The 14813-nt window shown below is 64.8% G+C and overlaps 2 protein-coding genes and 1 pseudogene across 2 annotated transcripts in view; 2 read left to right on the forward strand and 1 right to left on the reverse strand.

The window, feature by feature from the left end:
* Positions 1–8820, forward strand: part of SLC49A3 (solute carrier family 49 member 3) — an 11312-nt gene extending 2492 nt beyond the window's left edge. Inside the window, exons 2-11 of the mRNA XM_006919122.3 lie at positions 3–68; positions 3883–4041; positions 4221–4434; positions 4580–4656; positions 5611–5748; positions 5849–5965; positions 6614–6766; positions 6953–7110; positions 7318–7427; positions 7821–8820. Of these exons, the coding sequence (XP_006919184.1) occupies positions 3–68; positions 3883–4041; positions 4221–4434; positions 4580–4656; positions 5611–5748; positions 5849–5965; positions 6614–6766; positions 6953–7110; positions 7318–7427; positions 7821–7987 (1359 nt within the window). The 3' untranslated portion in view covers positions 7988–8820. The remainder of the gene's footprint in view (positions 1–2; positions 69–3882; positions 4042–4220; positions 4435–4579; positions 4657–5610; positions 5749–5848; positions 5966–6613; positions 6767–6952; positions 7111–7317; positions 7428–7820) is intronic.
* Positions 8580–14758, reverse strand: MYL5 (myosin light chain 5). The gene is made up of 8 exons (XM_015595031.2): positions 14584–14758; positions 12117–12367; positions 11097–11204; positions 10865–10940; positions 10091–10195; positions 9490–9568; positions 9030–9078; positions 8580–8716 (listed from the first exon to the last, which is right to left on the reverse strand). Exons 2-8 carry the CDS (start codon positions 12288–12290, stop codon positions 8618–8620), a joined length of 690 nt encoding a protein of 229 aa, XP_015450517.1. The 5' UTR covers positions 12291–12367; positions 14584–14758; the 3' UTR covers positions 8580–8617.
* On the forward strand, positions 9790–9908 carry LOC112485613 (annotated as a pseudogene).
* Positions 14759–14813: the final 55 nt, after the last annotated feature.

Consider the following 14813-nt stretch of genomic DNA (forward strand, 5'->3'; position numbering starts at 1 on the left):
ACCGCGCCTACGCGCGCCGCTGGGTCTTCCTGCTGGTGCTGAGCCTGCTCAGCTGCTCCAACGCCACGGTAGGGGCCGGGCACCTCGAGTTCTGGCCTCCGCGGGTGGAGCGGAGTGCCGGGGCCGGGCCGGAACCCAGCTCCGAGCCCCGGACCTGCCCCCTGCGGTGCCCAGGTGCGCCCAGGGCGCGTGCCTGCTCCGGGGCTCGAGGATGCTGGACAGGAAGGGACAGTAGGACCGCAAGGCGGGGGAGAGGGGGGAGTCGGCGACCTCAGCACGTGCGGAGACTCGGATCTGGGAGTCCTTCCTCCTGGCTGAGGCTGCACGCGGAGAAACGGGGCTAGTGTTCCCTCGCCGCGCAGAGCCAGGTCCTGTGACCTGTGCTGGTCTGGAAGGCTCCCTCCCCTGAGACAGGACGGGGTAGGAGGAGTCACTGTGGACAGTTGAGAAAGCGCTCTCCAGTGGTCCCCCTCCCTCTGAGGAACCTGGTGTCCGCGTCCTCCCTCTCCAGCCCCAGCCCCAGCCCGCAGGCCGAGCAGGGCTGCGCACTTTGCCTGCCTGGGTTTCTCATTCTATTCTGCGGTCCCTCCAGGGGGCTGCCCTGCCCTGCCCGGCCCCGCCCCTCCTTGCTCCCCAGCTGGGGTCCACAGTGCCCCCGCTGCCTGCCCTAGAGCTGTCCCCACTGCTGGCAGGGACTCAGCCACGTTCATCATCACAGCCCGGAAATTAGGGGTCAGCCAGTGAGAGCCTGGTCTGCCAGTTATGTGGGCCCAGTCCCCCAAACCTGCTTCTCCCCCAGACTTGCCCGGGAGCTGCCCGCTGCTCTGCCCTTTTCCCAGCCTGTCACATGCAGGTAGGCTCGGCGAGTGGACCCTGCTCCACTCCGCAGCCTCAGGTGGGCCACCCCTACTTCCCTCGGCCAAGCACCAATACGTACTTGAGAGGTCTAGGGGAGAGTTTCTCTGACCCTTCTTGGTTCTTCCCACTGGTCTGATGGTCAAGTCGACATGAGACAGATTAGCAAGATAAAATAGCCGAATTTAATTACATATATACACACCCAGCCCACACCCAGGAGAGTCAGACCGAGGGACGGAGATGTGGATGGCGCCCTGCGCCTAGGGCGGGGCAGGGCACCTGGGCCTCTAAGGGAACCTGCTGGAATAGCGACTTCCCAGTAGCTGGAAGCCCACCCCACCTTGTCGGGAGGTTATTTCCGGTGATGACTCGTGTTCCGGGGCAAGGCCTCAATTCAAATTCTCTAAGAGGGAAGTAGGAGTTTCTTGTGAGCCTGCAGGGTCTCCGTTGCCTTCAGCTCAAAATAACACACGCCAGAGCAGCACGTTCTTGGGGGGCCTGTTTTGAACTTCCTCAGGGGCTTACAGCCACTCTTCCCACACCTGGCCCTCACCTGGCCACCTGCTCCGGGGTCAGGCTGCAGTGCTGTCCCACAGGGCTTCACCGGGCCACCACGTGCCTCTTCCCTGGTGCTTCTCCTCTGCCTGCAGAGCCTGTGTGCTGACTCAAGAGCCCAGGCCTGGCTGGGCAGCTTCCGCGCTGCAATCTCTGTAATCACGTGATGCAAAGCTGCAACAGGCCCCACAGGTTGGGCCAGCTGGTCAGGAAGTGCAGGCCCTGGGGACGTCCTCTGGGACATCATTCCGTGCATGCCTTTTCCTCCCCGCCCCTGCCCCCCCACAGGCCGAGTGTGGACGCCCGGCCCTGCTGCAGCAGGCAGCCCTGACTCCAGAAGCCCCATTCTATGTGGGACTCGTGGCTGCGGCTCGGCCCCCAGGTCCTGGTGTCCAGACATCCCAGTCCTGGCTTTGGGTGCAGTGGTCTGAGGGTGCAGAGCAGGGTCTCCCTCAGCCCCTGGAGCCGCCTCGATGAGTCCGAGAATGGATGGGCATGCCAAGTGGCCTAGAGAAGTTCCCTGGACACTGAGGCACTGTCCTGCACACGCCCCTTTACACACGAGTCATCACGGAGCAAACAGTCCCAGCGAGAATTGCCACCATCCCTGCCCTGGTCACCACAGTGAGCACTGGCCGTCACGCTTACCCTGGCCAAGCCCACTTAGCCCCTCGCTGACTCCGTCTGCGGCTGGCGGCAAGAGCTTCCAGGTTCTGTGAGGAGCAGGTCTGGGGTGAGGTCTGGGATAGCCCCTGAGTGGCCCAGACAGAGCCCCGCGGTCTGGCAAGAGCATCATGTGGTGAGGCTGGGGCAGGTCAAAGAGGGTTCTTATGCAGTGGGCGCGAGTTGTCGCCCCCACGTTGCCTTGCATGGTTTAGACCTGCGTCTGCTCTGCTGGCCACAGGCCCTGGGGAGGAACAAGGACAGGGAGAGGCTGGCGAGGGGTGGGCTCCACTCAGGTGTGGAAAACAGGCACCAGGCTGCCTGTCTGCCGGACCCACTGGTGGAGCAGCGGGGCTGCGTGGGGCTCATTCTGAGTCTGGGAGACTTGCCCTGCTCTGCCCTCTGAGTAGGGAAGAGCCAGTGGCTGTGGGTGAACTCACTGTCCTCTGAGGGCTTGCGGTCGGAACTCTGAGGCAGGAAGCCTGGGTCTCTGACCTCCACTGGAGGCCGTGGCCTGGAGCAGGGGCCTGCAGTCTTGGGCGCTTCACGCTGGGAGCGATCCTGACCGCTGACACCCTGGGTTTGGTCCTGCCGGGCCCACCTCCTGGCTCCCTCCAGAGTAAGCCTTGGTGGGCCCTCCTCTGCACCTGCCTGCCCTTCGAGGCCCAGTTGTTTCTCGCTTCCTCCAGGAAGCCTTCCCACTGACCCACCACTCACACTGTTTGCTGGAGGAGGTCTGGGAGCTGAGTTCCAGCACGCGATGGTGCCTGCAGCTGGGAGACGGCTCCTGCTTCGGGGGTCTTGTGTCCCATACACCTGGGTCTCCTGCAGGGGTCAGGCTGGCCTGGGGCAGGGCTGGCACATGGTCCAGGTGTTTCCACCAGGGACTCAATCACTGAGTCTGTGGACAGGCTTGCGGTGCCTTTGGGCCCTCTTCTGCCCCTCAAAGCACCCCTCTAATGCAGGACAGGGTGAACCCCCCAAGTGGGGACTCAGGTCCTGCGCCGAGAGTCAGTGAGGGTCCTTGACTGTGCGCCAGAATTAGAGACGGGGGGAGTTTGTTAGAGAAGGAGTCGCGGTCACCTTCCGGAGACAGAGAGGGACCGAGCGTCACAGGAATTCAGCTTAAACCGGTTTCCTCGCCAGGTGTGGCCACGGGGAACAAGGTGCTAGGATGCTCAGCAGGAGCCCTCCCATCATCCCCGTGGTCAGGCCGCGTGTCGATCGGCCAGGTCCCCGTGTCGGGCAGTGTGGAGCAGGCTCTGAAAACAGCTCGATTTAATATTTAGTTATCACGCCTCTTTTCTATGTCACTCCCACTGTCTCCTCATGGCTCTCGGCCAATTGTCCTCTTGCCCGTGTACACGTAGGCGTCCACCACAGACGCTGTGTCCGCAAACGCGCCCCTCTGCCTGGCCTGTCCATGCGGCTAGAAGCCGGGGCCACCAGCTCGCTCAGTGACCTCCTTCCCTGCCAGTGCCACCTCATGCCACCCGCCCCCCAGCACGCGGCACAGAGGTCTCCCGTGCCGACAGCTCGGGCCTCATCTCTGAGGCTCAACCTGGCCGGGCTGCTGGCCTCCATTGGCCCCCGGGACCGTGCCTGCGAGGAGGAGGCTGGTCCACGGCCAGGCGGGCATCTGGCCCCCGGCCCGGCAGCATCCGTCAGGGGTGTCGGGCGAAGGCCTGGCCACCGCGGGACTGCTGGGCAGTTTTTCTTTCTCACACCAGCCGGCTGAGCCCAGGACAGAGGTGGCGGCCGGGCCCGCAGTCCTCGTCCTGGGCTGACACCAGGTGTGTCCCTCAGCTGTGGCTCAGCTTCGCGCCCGTGGCCGACACGATCGCCCAGCACTTCCTCCTCTCCACGGAGCAGATCAACTGGCTCTCGCTGGTCTACTTCGTGGTGTCCATCCCGTCCGGCGTGGTGGCCATCTGGGTTCTGGACTCCGTCGGGCTCCGCTGGGCGGTGAGCTAGACCCCACACCGGGCCCGCTCTGGGGCAGGGCAGTGCAGGGTTCCCGAGCGTCGCCTCCTCCGCAGACCGGGGGCGGTGCCCAGGCAGAGCCACGAGGCCGGCGGGAGGGGAGGTGGCAGAGCTAGGCAGGCGTCCAGGCTGGCCAGCAGCCTCCTGACCTTGTCCCACAGACCGTCCTGGGTGCATGGCTGAACTTTGCCGGGAGCATGCTCCGTGCCCTGCCTTGCATGGTCGTCGGCATCCAGGACCCATTTGCCTTCCTCATGGGTGGGCAGAGCCTCTGTGCCCTGGCCCAGCCCCTGATCATCTTCTCTCCAGCCAAGCTGGCTGCCCTGTGGTTTCCTGAGCACCAGCGAGCCACGGCCAACATGATTGGCACCATGTGTGAGCTGCGGGGGGTGGGGGCCGACGGTCTCCTCTGGTCAGCCACCTTGGCATCCCAGCTCCCGGAGGGCGGAGGGTTCCACCTGTGGGCCGGGGAGCAGGCCTGGCCATGGCCGAGCTGATGCGTGTCTGTCCATCTATCCAGCAAACCCCCTGGGCGTCCTGGCGGCCAACGTGCTGTCGCCTGCCCTGGTGAAGAAGGAGGACGACATCGCCTTGATGGTGAGGAGATTCGTGGGGCACACCCGCGCATGTGTGTTTGGTGTTTGTGCAGGATGCGTGCATGTATGTAGCATGTTTATGCACATATGTGGTATGTGCATGCTCAAGCATGCACGAGTGTGTCCACACCTATCTGTGTGAGTGTGGCCACATGGGTGCACACAGGATTTCTCCGAGTGTGCAAGTACCAGGCACCTCCTCAGCGTTGGGTTCTAGGGACCAGGATGGCAGGCGGTTTCCGTGGTGGGACGAGGCCCCCGGAGACATGGGAGGCTGGCCGGAGCAAGAGGGCATCTGGGGAGGGCTGTGGACGGTGATGAGGGACAAGCAGAGGAAGGTCCTGAGGTGGGAGCAAGGTTGAGGGGTGGGGGCTGCAGCCCAGGGCCCCTGTGTCAGCTGAGCAAGGGGAGGGTGGAGGGAAGGGTCCGCCCGGGTGCTGGGTGGTTGGCGTCGGCGTGAGGAAAAGCCTGGGGGTGCCTACGAGGGGGAGCGATTCGTTCTGGGCGCGGCTGGCATGTCCAGCAGGGAGCCAGGGCTTGCTCAGGTAGGCAGGGGGCAGGCTCAGGTGCAGGGCTTGTGGTGCAGTAGGGCACGGGGGGCTTGCAGCTGTGCCAGGGGTGCCCATCGGGGTCATTCACGGAGGTGGGAAGAGGGCGTCCAGTGGCAGTTGGGCAGGTGAGTCTGGAGCTGTGGCTGAGGGTCGGGCCAAGGCCGTCACTGTGGAGTCATCCTTGGGTGATATTTTGAAAGCTGGGGTTCCAGACGAAGCAGAGCAGCCGGGCCTGGCATGACCCAGGCTCACCCACGTCCCCTGGGGATGGCGGGTGGGGGTGGCCAGCAAAGGGGGCAGCGTGACGGCTGAAGCCCGAGCAAGCATGAGGGGCCCGTCCATGTGCGTGTGTCTGCGAGGGCCTCATGTGCACGCACACACACGCATGCACACTCTCTCCCCAGATGGGCATCTACATCATCCCTGCCGGCCTTGCCTGCCTGCTGGCCAGCATGTGCCTCTGGGAGAGCGTGCCCCCCACCCCGCCCTCGGCTGGGGCCGCCTGCTCCACCTCGGAGACGTTCCTGGACGGGCTGAAGCTGGTTGGTTTTGTGGGACCTGGGCTGGGAGGGCTAGGCCAGGCGCTGGGCGGCCTCTGGCACCCTGCTGCAGCTGCTGGGCTGAGCAGGCCTTCTCCCGCAGCTCGCCAGGAACAAGGCCTACGTCATCCTGGCCGTGTGCTTCGGGGGTGGTGTCGGCATCTTTTCCAGTTTCTCTGCGCTCCTGGAGCAGGTCCTCTGTGTGAACGGCTACTCCGACGTGAGTGCGGGCCCTGTCCCGGCCGAGCAAGGACAAGGCCCGGGATCCTGTCACCCCGCAGGCTGTGGAGTGGCCCACAAGCACCCCAAGTCCTGGGTTTCCACACCTGGGGAGGGGGGCCTCCTGCTATGTGTGCTGTTGTGATGCTGTGTGTGAGGAGTGTCAGGCCAAACGCGGTCTGCAGGCAGCATGGTGGCTGCATGCCCAAGGGACACCGGGGCTTCGTGAGGTGCTTTCCACGGTCTTTCCCAGCTGCACCCAGGATGGCCCCGCCCTGCAGTGTCCGGGGAAGGGTGATCCTCTGACATTTGGAAATGCAGAGGAGGCCTGGCTCTGCCCTCTGCTGTGTGGCATCAGCCCAGGGGTGGGGTTTGGGCCTGGCATGTCCTTCAAGGGCACGAGGCACTTAGGGGCCCTTCCCTTTAGCAATTGTTGATTTCTCGGAGCTGGTGACACAGGAGAGGCAGCTCCAGGGGGTGTAGGCCACCCCTACCCCTACACACAGCCAGCGGTGCAGAGTGGTCCTGTCTGAGGCTTAGTGCTCGTGACTGCGCTGTGCGCTCCCTGGTGACAGAGTACCTCCAACACCGCCTCCTAGGTCCCTGGGGCACAGCACCCGATGACCCCGCACCCTGGCCTCTTCTGCAGGAATTTGCGGGCCTCTGTGGGGCTCTGTTCATCGTGTTTGGGATCCTGGGGGCGCTGGTGCTTGGCCTGTATGTGGACCGGACAAAGCGTTTCACGGAAGCCGTCAAGGTCGGCTTCTGTCTGGCCTCTGTGGTCTGTGTGGCCTTCGCTCTGGTGAGTCCCCTAGAGCCAAGTCCTCGCTGCACGGGTGGGCCTGGGTGCCTCGGCACCGAGCCCAGCAGAGGAGACATCAGGCCCTCCAAGCCCTGTCTCCTGGGCGGATCTGGGCTCAGCGGGCCTGGTGGCACTAGGGCGGGGCTGTGGGTTGCCTGACAGCTGTCCCCTACACTCACTGCCCAGGTGTCCCAGCTGCGGGGACAGACCGTTGCACTGGCTGCCATCTGCTCGCTGCTCGGGTTCTTCGGCTTCTCGGTGGCGCCCATTGCCACGGAGCTGGTAGTCGAGTGCACCTTCCCGGTGGGCGAGGCCGCGGCCGCGGGCCTGGTCTTCGTGATGGGGTGAGTGTCCAGCCCCGCCCCCTCCCACCCCAGGCTGTAGTGGTGACCCACCTGCCCAGGCCAGGGCCCACGCCCTCTGGCTCTGGCCATGTGCGCCCCGGGCGGTGCTGACCAGAGCCGCAGTGTCCTGGGACTGAGGCCTGGGACTGACAGCTGCCCTGGATGGCCAGCCGTGGCCGGGCGGGGCTGAGAGCCTGCACTGTCCAGGCAGGCCCAGGGCGCGCTCATCATGGTGCTGCTGACCGCCCTGGCTGTGCGTCGTGCGGAGCCGTCCTTCTCCACTTGTCGGGAAGGCCAAGACCCGCTGGACTGGAAGGGTGAGTGCCCAGCCCCCTGAGCCCCCGAGGCTCAGGTGAGGGGGTTAGGGCGCCTGGGGAGCCTCCCCTCCGTGGGCCCTTGTCAGTCTCCTCGGTGGGCAGGGTGGGCTGGGGTCAGAGAGCGACAGGCAGGATCCCGAGCTCAACATTGAAATGAAATCGGGAAGAGAAAGGGGCCCGGGAGACGGAGACAGATGGAGGGAGGGGAGCCTCTGGGAGCTGCAGGTGACCAGAGCTACGGACACGCCCTCAGGGCCGGGTGGGGCCTGAGACAAGATGGGTTCCAGGTCCCCCTGCGTCATCTTGGGGGGTCAGCTGGGGCTCTGCTGGCTCCACGGCCACGCCGGGCCCCACGAGGGCGAGCCTTGGGTAGAGCTGGCCGCATCTCCCCAGTGCCCATGCTGCTGATGGCTGGCCTGAGCACCGTCTTCAGCTGCTGCCTGGTGCTGTCCTTCCACACCCCCTACCGGCGCCTGCAGGCCGAGGCCCGCGCCGGCCGCTCCATCCAGGACCGGTGCCCAGAGGCAGACCGTGCGCCTCTCCTGGCAGATCGTCCCTGAGGCCCGCGGGCCCCCATAGCCTCAGCCATGCTGCAGGAAGCTCAGGGGCAGCCACCTCCTCGAGCCACTCCTGTGGGGGCGGCACAGGGGCCCTGCCGATGGCCGGAGGCTGAGGGAGCGGGGATGTGAGGAGGGGCAGGCTCTGGCCACCTTGCTGTGCCCGCGGTTGTTGTCCCACAGATGCCACAGGGCCTCAGGGGGCCCGGCACACCCAATAGGATGGCCCAGGGCACTCCCGGTGGCCGTGGCTGCTGTGTGGATAAGCTGCCACTGACCAGGCAGGGTGGTCCGGTGTCCAGGCCAGACCACGAGTGGCTGGTGCAGGGGCAGTATATGGGGGTGGGGCTGGCCAGGCGTGAGGGGCAGGGGCTGATGGGGAGCTGGATGGGCAGGGAGTCCTGAGGGCCTCAGCATGTCTGGGTCGGGAGTGGACAGATGTGTGCAGGGCCTTCCTTGGGGGTTCCACCCCAGAGCCTCTCCCAGCCATGGTCACTGGGCAAGCTCACCCCCCGCCTGGGTGCTAGGACCGTGTGGGGAGCCCCTTCCCCTCCCCCGCAGACACTCGCAGGCAGGTTGCGGGTTCAAGTTTATTGATGTGGCCACGGCCCAGGTGGGCGTGGGAGGCAGCCCTCAGTCCTTCTCCTCCCCGTGGGTGAGCACATAGCTCAGCGCCTTGTAGTCCAGGTTGCCTGCAGCATCGATGGTGGCAAACTGGAGCATCTGGTCGACCTGCGAGCACGGTTTGCTGGGGGTCAGGCCCAGGCACCACAGGAAGAGCAAAAGCAGCCCCAAGGGCTGTAGCCCGAGGGCAAATTACAGGCACTGAACTCCAACTGGCTTCAGTTTTGTTTCTGCGCTTGGGGACGCCAGGGGCAAGGGACACTGCAGAGTGAAGGGCAGGCTGGGGCTGGGCCACTCGGATACTACACACAGCCTCTGGGGGGCCAGGGCGCACCCCCCGCGGAGCCCTGGAGTCCTGAGGGCCATGCTTGGGTTTTGCAGAGGGCCCTGGGGGAGGAGTGGGGGGACCGAGGGGCCAAACCTCTTCGGCGGTCATCTTGTCGGCCTGGGACATCAGCAGCCGCTTGATGCTAAGGACAGATAGGGAGGAGCTGAATTAGGCTGCTGGGCAGAAGGACTCCATACTAGGCCAGCTAGACGGAGGCCCCTGGCGGCCCGTGACCCAGGCCAGTTCACACTGAGGCTCCTCCATGGGGTAGGGACTCCCGGAGGGTGGGCTCACTTAGTCTTGGGCACCAGGAGCCTCTCCTGTCCCCTCCCGGGTGGGCGGAGACTGAGGGGCACCAGAGCCAAGTGCCTGGCATATGCCCGTTCCCAGTCCTGGGCCCAGGTCGCCTGCTGACCCAGCGATGGTCTGAGTGAGCAGGCCGGGCTCTGCCCTTAGCTGCCCTGAGAGACTCAGGGTCTTGGGGAAGCTGGGGGGCGGTGGGCTAGTGTCCCTCAGACCTGCAGAGGGGGCAGGTGCCTGTGCCCACACTCACTAGTCCTTGTTGACACTGCCTTTGCCATCGGGGTCCAGCATCTTGAAGGCGTTTAGGATGGTCTCCTCGGTGTCCGTACCTATGCACAGAGGCCGTGAGCACCTGGGGGCCTGTAGTTTCTGCCGGGGCCATTCGTGGGCCCCAGAGCTGGGCACGCTCAGGCAGTGGGGACAGAGGCCACCACCAGCAGGCAGACAGGAGGTGGGGCTGGGGCTCAGTGCCAAGCTCTCATGCCGGGGGGTGGTGCGTGAGATGTGGGGGCCACAGATGTGAGCCTGAGGGCTTTTCAAGAGATCTGGAATCTATGGCCCCGCCCCCCTGAACATGCCTGATCCCGTCTGATCTCGGCAGCTGAGCAGGGTTGGGCCTGCTTAGTACTTGGATGGGAGATCACCTAGGAAGACCAGGTGCTGTAGGTGTTCAAAAATAAAATAAAAAAATAAGGTATCGTAAGCTGACAAGGACCTTGCAATCTATGAGGTCAACCAAGGGTTGCCTCGCCTGAAAAAAAAAGAGAGATCTGGAAATCTGGACTTTCATGTGAGACGTCTGGATTTCTAAGTGCTGGGAAGCGCTGCGCTGGCAGCGGCTGCGGGCTTACCGCTCAGCTTCTCCCCGAACATGTTCAGGAACATGGTGAAGTTGATGGGCCCCGAGGCCTCCTTGAGCATGGCGTCCAGCTCATCGTCCTTGACGTTGATTTTGCCTGTTGTATACACGGGGTCACTGGGCAGGGGCTCCCCACTCTGTATCCTTGTTGATGCATCCACCGTCCCCACCAGCAGCTGCCCACTCCGTCATTCTCCATGTGACCCCAGAACAAAGACGGGGACTGGAGGGGGGGAGGTGAGCAAATGGGGGAATGCCTGGCCCAGGTGCAGTGGGGCGCAGGTTGTGTATGTCACAGGACCCGAAACCCTGAGCCATGGGGAGGTGGACGGCTGAGGACAGGGAAGATCTTTGATCTGTTTACCTGGGTGTGAGGGGGGCCCAACCCCCCCCAGGTAGAAACCAGCCTGTCCTCCCCAGCTTCAAGGACAAAACAGCCACAGGCTGAGACAAGCATGTCCCCAGATGGGAGTTGGGGGAGGGCGGGAGCCAGGCTGCAGTGGGCTGGGGACAGGACCTGCCTCGGGCTTACACTGTGTCCCTGGGCCTCCCCGGCGGTGGCGTCCGTCCCTGGGCCCAGGGCCAGCCTCCTCTCCCGTGCTTGGGCCCTGCCACCCACTCTGGTGAGGACTCTGCTGGCCCTGACCAACACAGAGGGGGTGCTTCTCCCCGGGACCACCCTCCCCCACAGCCTGTGGGGCGGCAGGTGGGACTGAGGGCGATGGCTGTGCTGAGCCTCATCCCCCACCCCCATCCCAGCACCGACCCAGGGAGGCGTAGGTGTCCTTCAGGTCCTCCTTGTCGATGAAGCCGTCGCGGTTCTGGTCCATCAGCGTGAAGGCCTGCAAGAAGCCCAGGGTCATGGCCTGGCTGAGCCGCATGAGGATGGCGGCCCCTCTCACTGGCTCAGGAGTGAGGCACTTGCGGGAGCTCTGGGTCACCTGCATGTGATTCCCAGGGGACCCCCGGGAGGAGCTTCTGGGTGGAAGATCTCTCACCTCCTTAAACTCCTGGATCTGGGTCTGCTCGAAGTTGGAAAAGACATTGGATGAGGCCCTCTGGGCCCGGAGGGCCCCCCCTTCTTTCTTCTTGGTCTTCCTGCTGGCCTGAGGCGAGAATGCCAAGGCTGAGGGTCCCCCAGACCGGCTGGGGGTCTCCCTGGGGGCGCCCAGGTGTTTTGGGAGACAATATAGAGGATGGGTGGACTGTGGCACTTGGATCTGGGTCGCCAGCTAGGGCAGCTGCAGGTGAAGGAGCCAAGGACGCCCTACCACACAGCACCCATGGTCCATCTTGAACTTCACCCTGCTGGGTCTGCAGTCCAGTCGGGAGCCAGCTGGGCCTTTGTGTCCAAAGAGCAAATGGACTGTGCAGATGGCCAGCAGGCAGGGGGCTTCCCCTGGGTTTCCCGGTGGGGCGAAGGCCAGGACCCTCTGTCTTCCAGCCTCATCCTGTCCCCGGGGCAGCTATGGAGCCTAGGTCTCCCCCATCCCTAGCCCCTATGACACGTGCGCACACTCATCAGTCTCGCATGTGAAGGCACACGTGCACACACACGCCCCACCTCAGCTGGCTGCCCGCTGCACACTCACCATGCTGGGTCTGACTGACTGGACGGCCTGTGCCCTCCGCCCCCGTCCAGGTTGCCGTCTTAAGCTCCTGCCCGGTCCCCCAGGACAGCTCGGACTCTGCCTGCCACTCCCTACAAGGACAGGCTCAGGGCACCCAGGGGACTGGACAACTGCACAGTGAGTTTTGATGGTCAGCAGTGACTCAGATGGCCCCATCCTGCCCTGCCCAGCTGGGCCTGTAGCTTCTTGGGTATTTCCCGCCTGCCCCCACTCAGGAGCCCTTGTTCTCCTGGATTCTGTGCATCTCTAGGGCCACCTGCATGTGGCATGAAGGCCTGGGGGCCAGCAGGAGCCAGAAGGCATCTTTTTCAGGCTTGCACAAAGTTGCTGTAAGTGGCCCTGGTAGCCAGTCCCCAGGTGTCCCCTAAGTATGTTCTGTGCTCTCACCTCCCTGTCGTGATGCAGAGAAGTCCCAGGCCCCCCAGCCTTGGTGCTGGGGCCATCCTTCTCACTCCATGCTTGCAGGGCGGGAGCTCCTTGTCCGGCACACAGGAGGGCATGGAGGGCCAGACGGGCTGGGCTGTGGCCGGCGACCGACCTGCTCTTCCTGCCACATGCCATGGCCGCATAGGCAGCGTCTGGCCCGGGAGCTTGTTAGCCAGAAGTCACTACACTGTCAGGGGCCAGATGCCCTGGTCCTGGGTGGGAGGCAGCGGCTGCAGCCCTCAGTGTGCAGGGAGGGGGCGCAGAGAGCCTGTGCAGCTGCGATCATGGGCGGGGGGCTGGGGGCACTTGTGAGTGATGCCTAGCAGGGGTCCTGCCCCCAGGGGCACACACCTCAGTCGCATGGCGCCCTGAAGTGCTGCCACACGTGATCACAGGGCCCATCACCATTTGCCGATACCACGTGAGTGTGGGACAACAGGCACCTTGAGCAACCTGGGAGGTGTGGTCCACCTGGAGGTTCCAGGGCTCCCGTGGGGCTCTGCCTAGAGGTCCCCAGAGGCGGGGACACGTGACTGATGTGGGAGGCCTGAGCCTGGCCGCTCATCACACAGGGACTCCAATGTTCCCAGACGGGCCAGGTCTGGCTGACACCTGGAGGGACGGACCCTGACTGGGCTGCAGAAGCGGCGGTGTCACACGGAGGGGATGACATGTGGGGCCTGTGCTCAAAAGGCCCTGACAAGGGGAAGGCCGGAAGGGCCAGCAGAGCCCCTGGGGAGGGTTCCTGGGGCCAGCCAGGGTCTGAGTGCAGCACTAAAGATAGCCTTGGAGCCAGCTCCTGGGGACACTGGGATGCAGCAGCGACAGCTGCCCTGACAGGTGCAGCTGTAAGCTGGCAGCCTGGGTGTCCTGAGCCAGGTGGAACCCCACCCCCCAGACCCCAGGACGGGTCCTGGGCCAAAGTGAGAGTCTCTGGCTTCAGGGGTCTTCCCTGGGCAGGGGTGTGTGTGTGCACACACCTGTGAGTGAACTCCACTGGTCGCTACCTCCCGCCCAGTGAAAGCTACTGGTGTGTAGTGCCCCCGCTGGCATTCCAGCCCCACCTTTGGCCCCAGAGACACTTATTTTTGATTCTGGAAGCAAGAGTTGCTGAGGAGTCTGGTTTATTTTAAAATCCAGGGAGAGTAAAGACATTTGTCACCTGATGTCTGCCCAACTGCTCAAAGGCGAGAACGTGTGTGCGCATGCGCAGCGGCCCTCCGCACTGCCTTGCCCCTGGTTGGCCCAGAGAGTTTACTCGCACCTTGTGGGGTCTGTGAGCGCTTCCATCCTCCTCCAAGAGCAATAAGGGTACTGGGGGGCCCTTCCCCCAGCGCAGCCCCTCTCAGACACCCCGTGCAGATTTACCGGGCCCTCTGCGTGCCCCAGCTCTGTTCTCCTTAGGGCCAGTTCAGTTCTCTTGGGAAACGGGTGGGTCTGACGAAGGGTAAGGAAGAGTGGGCTCCCCCAATGGAGCGGGCAGCCTAGGGAGTCCCAAGCCTTAGTCCTCGGAGAGCTGTCTAAAGCAGCACAGGGCCCAGGGTGTGGGCAGTGCTCCCGCACCCCTGCCCAGTTGCCATGGGAACCACGCGTCAGCACAGTGTGCGCAGTGGAGAGCCTGTCTAGCCACCAATGCCCACCTCTGGGCAGGCCCTCTGCACGCCTCGCCTGGCCTGGCGGTGTACTGACCACAGAGCTGGGGGAGAGAGGTGGCTACTCTGAGGAAGCCTGAGTGGGGTGGGGGGCCCATGGTGAGAGGGGGACCCCCGCGGGTGTGCACCCTCCCTCCCTTCTCGCCCTCACAGGAGCTGGGGACAACAGAGGAGGGCAGGAGTTCTGAGAGTCAGTGGCCCCCGAGGCCCAGGTTGAGGAGGACCTTGGAACTGGGAACTGCAGGTACTGAGGGCAGGGCTCAGGGAGACCCAGAAGCAGGCTCTGCTGGGTGGGAGTCTTCCCAGGAGGACGGCCTGTCACCCACCGTCCGCGAGGCTCCTGGGATGCCCTCTGCGTGGCAGGAGCGGGGCTGGACTGGGGCTGGGGTGGCCCGAGAGCGCGCCCAAGGCAGTGCAGTTCAGGAAGCGGCTCTGAGGGCACCGTGACGGGCCCAACCTGCCTGAATCGAGGGGAGAAGGCGCCGCCACCAGCTCCGCTGGGCCAGGCCTCGGGGAAGGGGGCCTGCATCCCGGGCCCACTCAGTCCCCGGACCTGGATTCCCTGCCCGAAGCCTCCAGCCTCCTCCCCGGCCCCCAGAGCCCCTTCCCGGGCCATCCTCGGGGCTGGCCGGGGCTGGCCGCGGGCCTGGACAGGTCTGGACCCGGCCGGGGCTCCTCGGTCGTGGGTGGGCGGGCTCCGTGCCCGCTCCCGGCCGGGACGGACAGCCGCGGGCGGGACAGGGCGCAGTCCCCTGTGCACTGTTTGCTCGACCTACGTTTCAGGTGTTCGGACCCACGCTGTGCGGGACTCGACGTGCACCCAGCCCGGCCCGAAAGCGTCAGAGGCTGGGGCGGGGCTCAGGAAGCCGCCCGCGTGCCGCGGCCGCCGCGCACGCGCAGCCCACCCCGCGCCCGGCGACGTCACACGCTCCCCGAGTCCGCCCGGATGCTCTTCCGGTGCGAAGGTCACGGACAAGATGGTGCCGCCGGTGCAGGTCTCTCCGCT

Source organism: Pteropus alecto, unplaced genomic scaffold (genome assembly GCF_000325575.1).
Source record: "Pteropus alecto unplaced genomic scaffold, ASM32557v1 scaffold5, whole genome shotgun sequence".
NCBI classification, from domain to species: domain Eukaryota; kingdom Metazoa; phylum Chordata; class Mammalia; order Chiroptera; family Pteropodidae; genus Pteropus; species Pteropus alecto.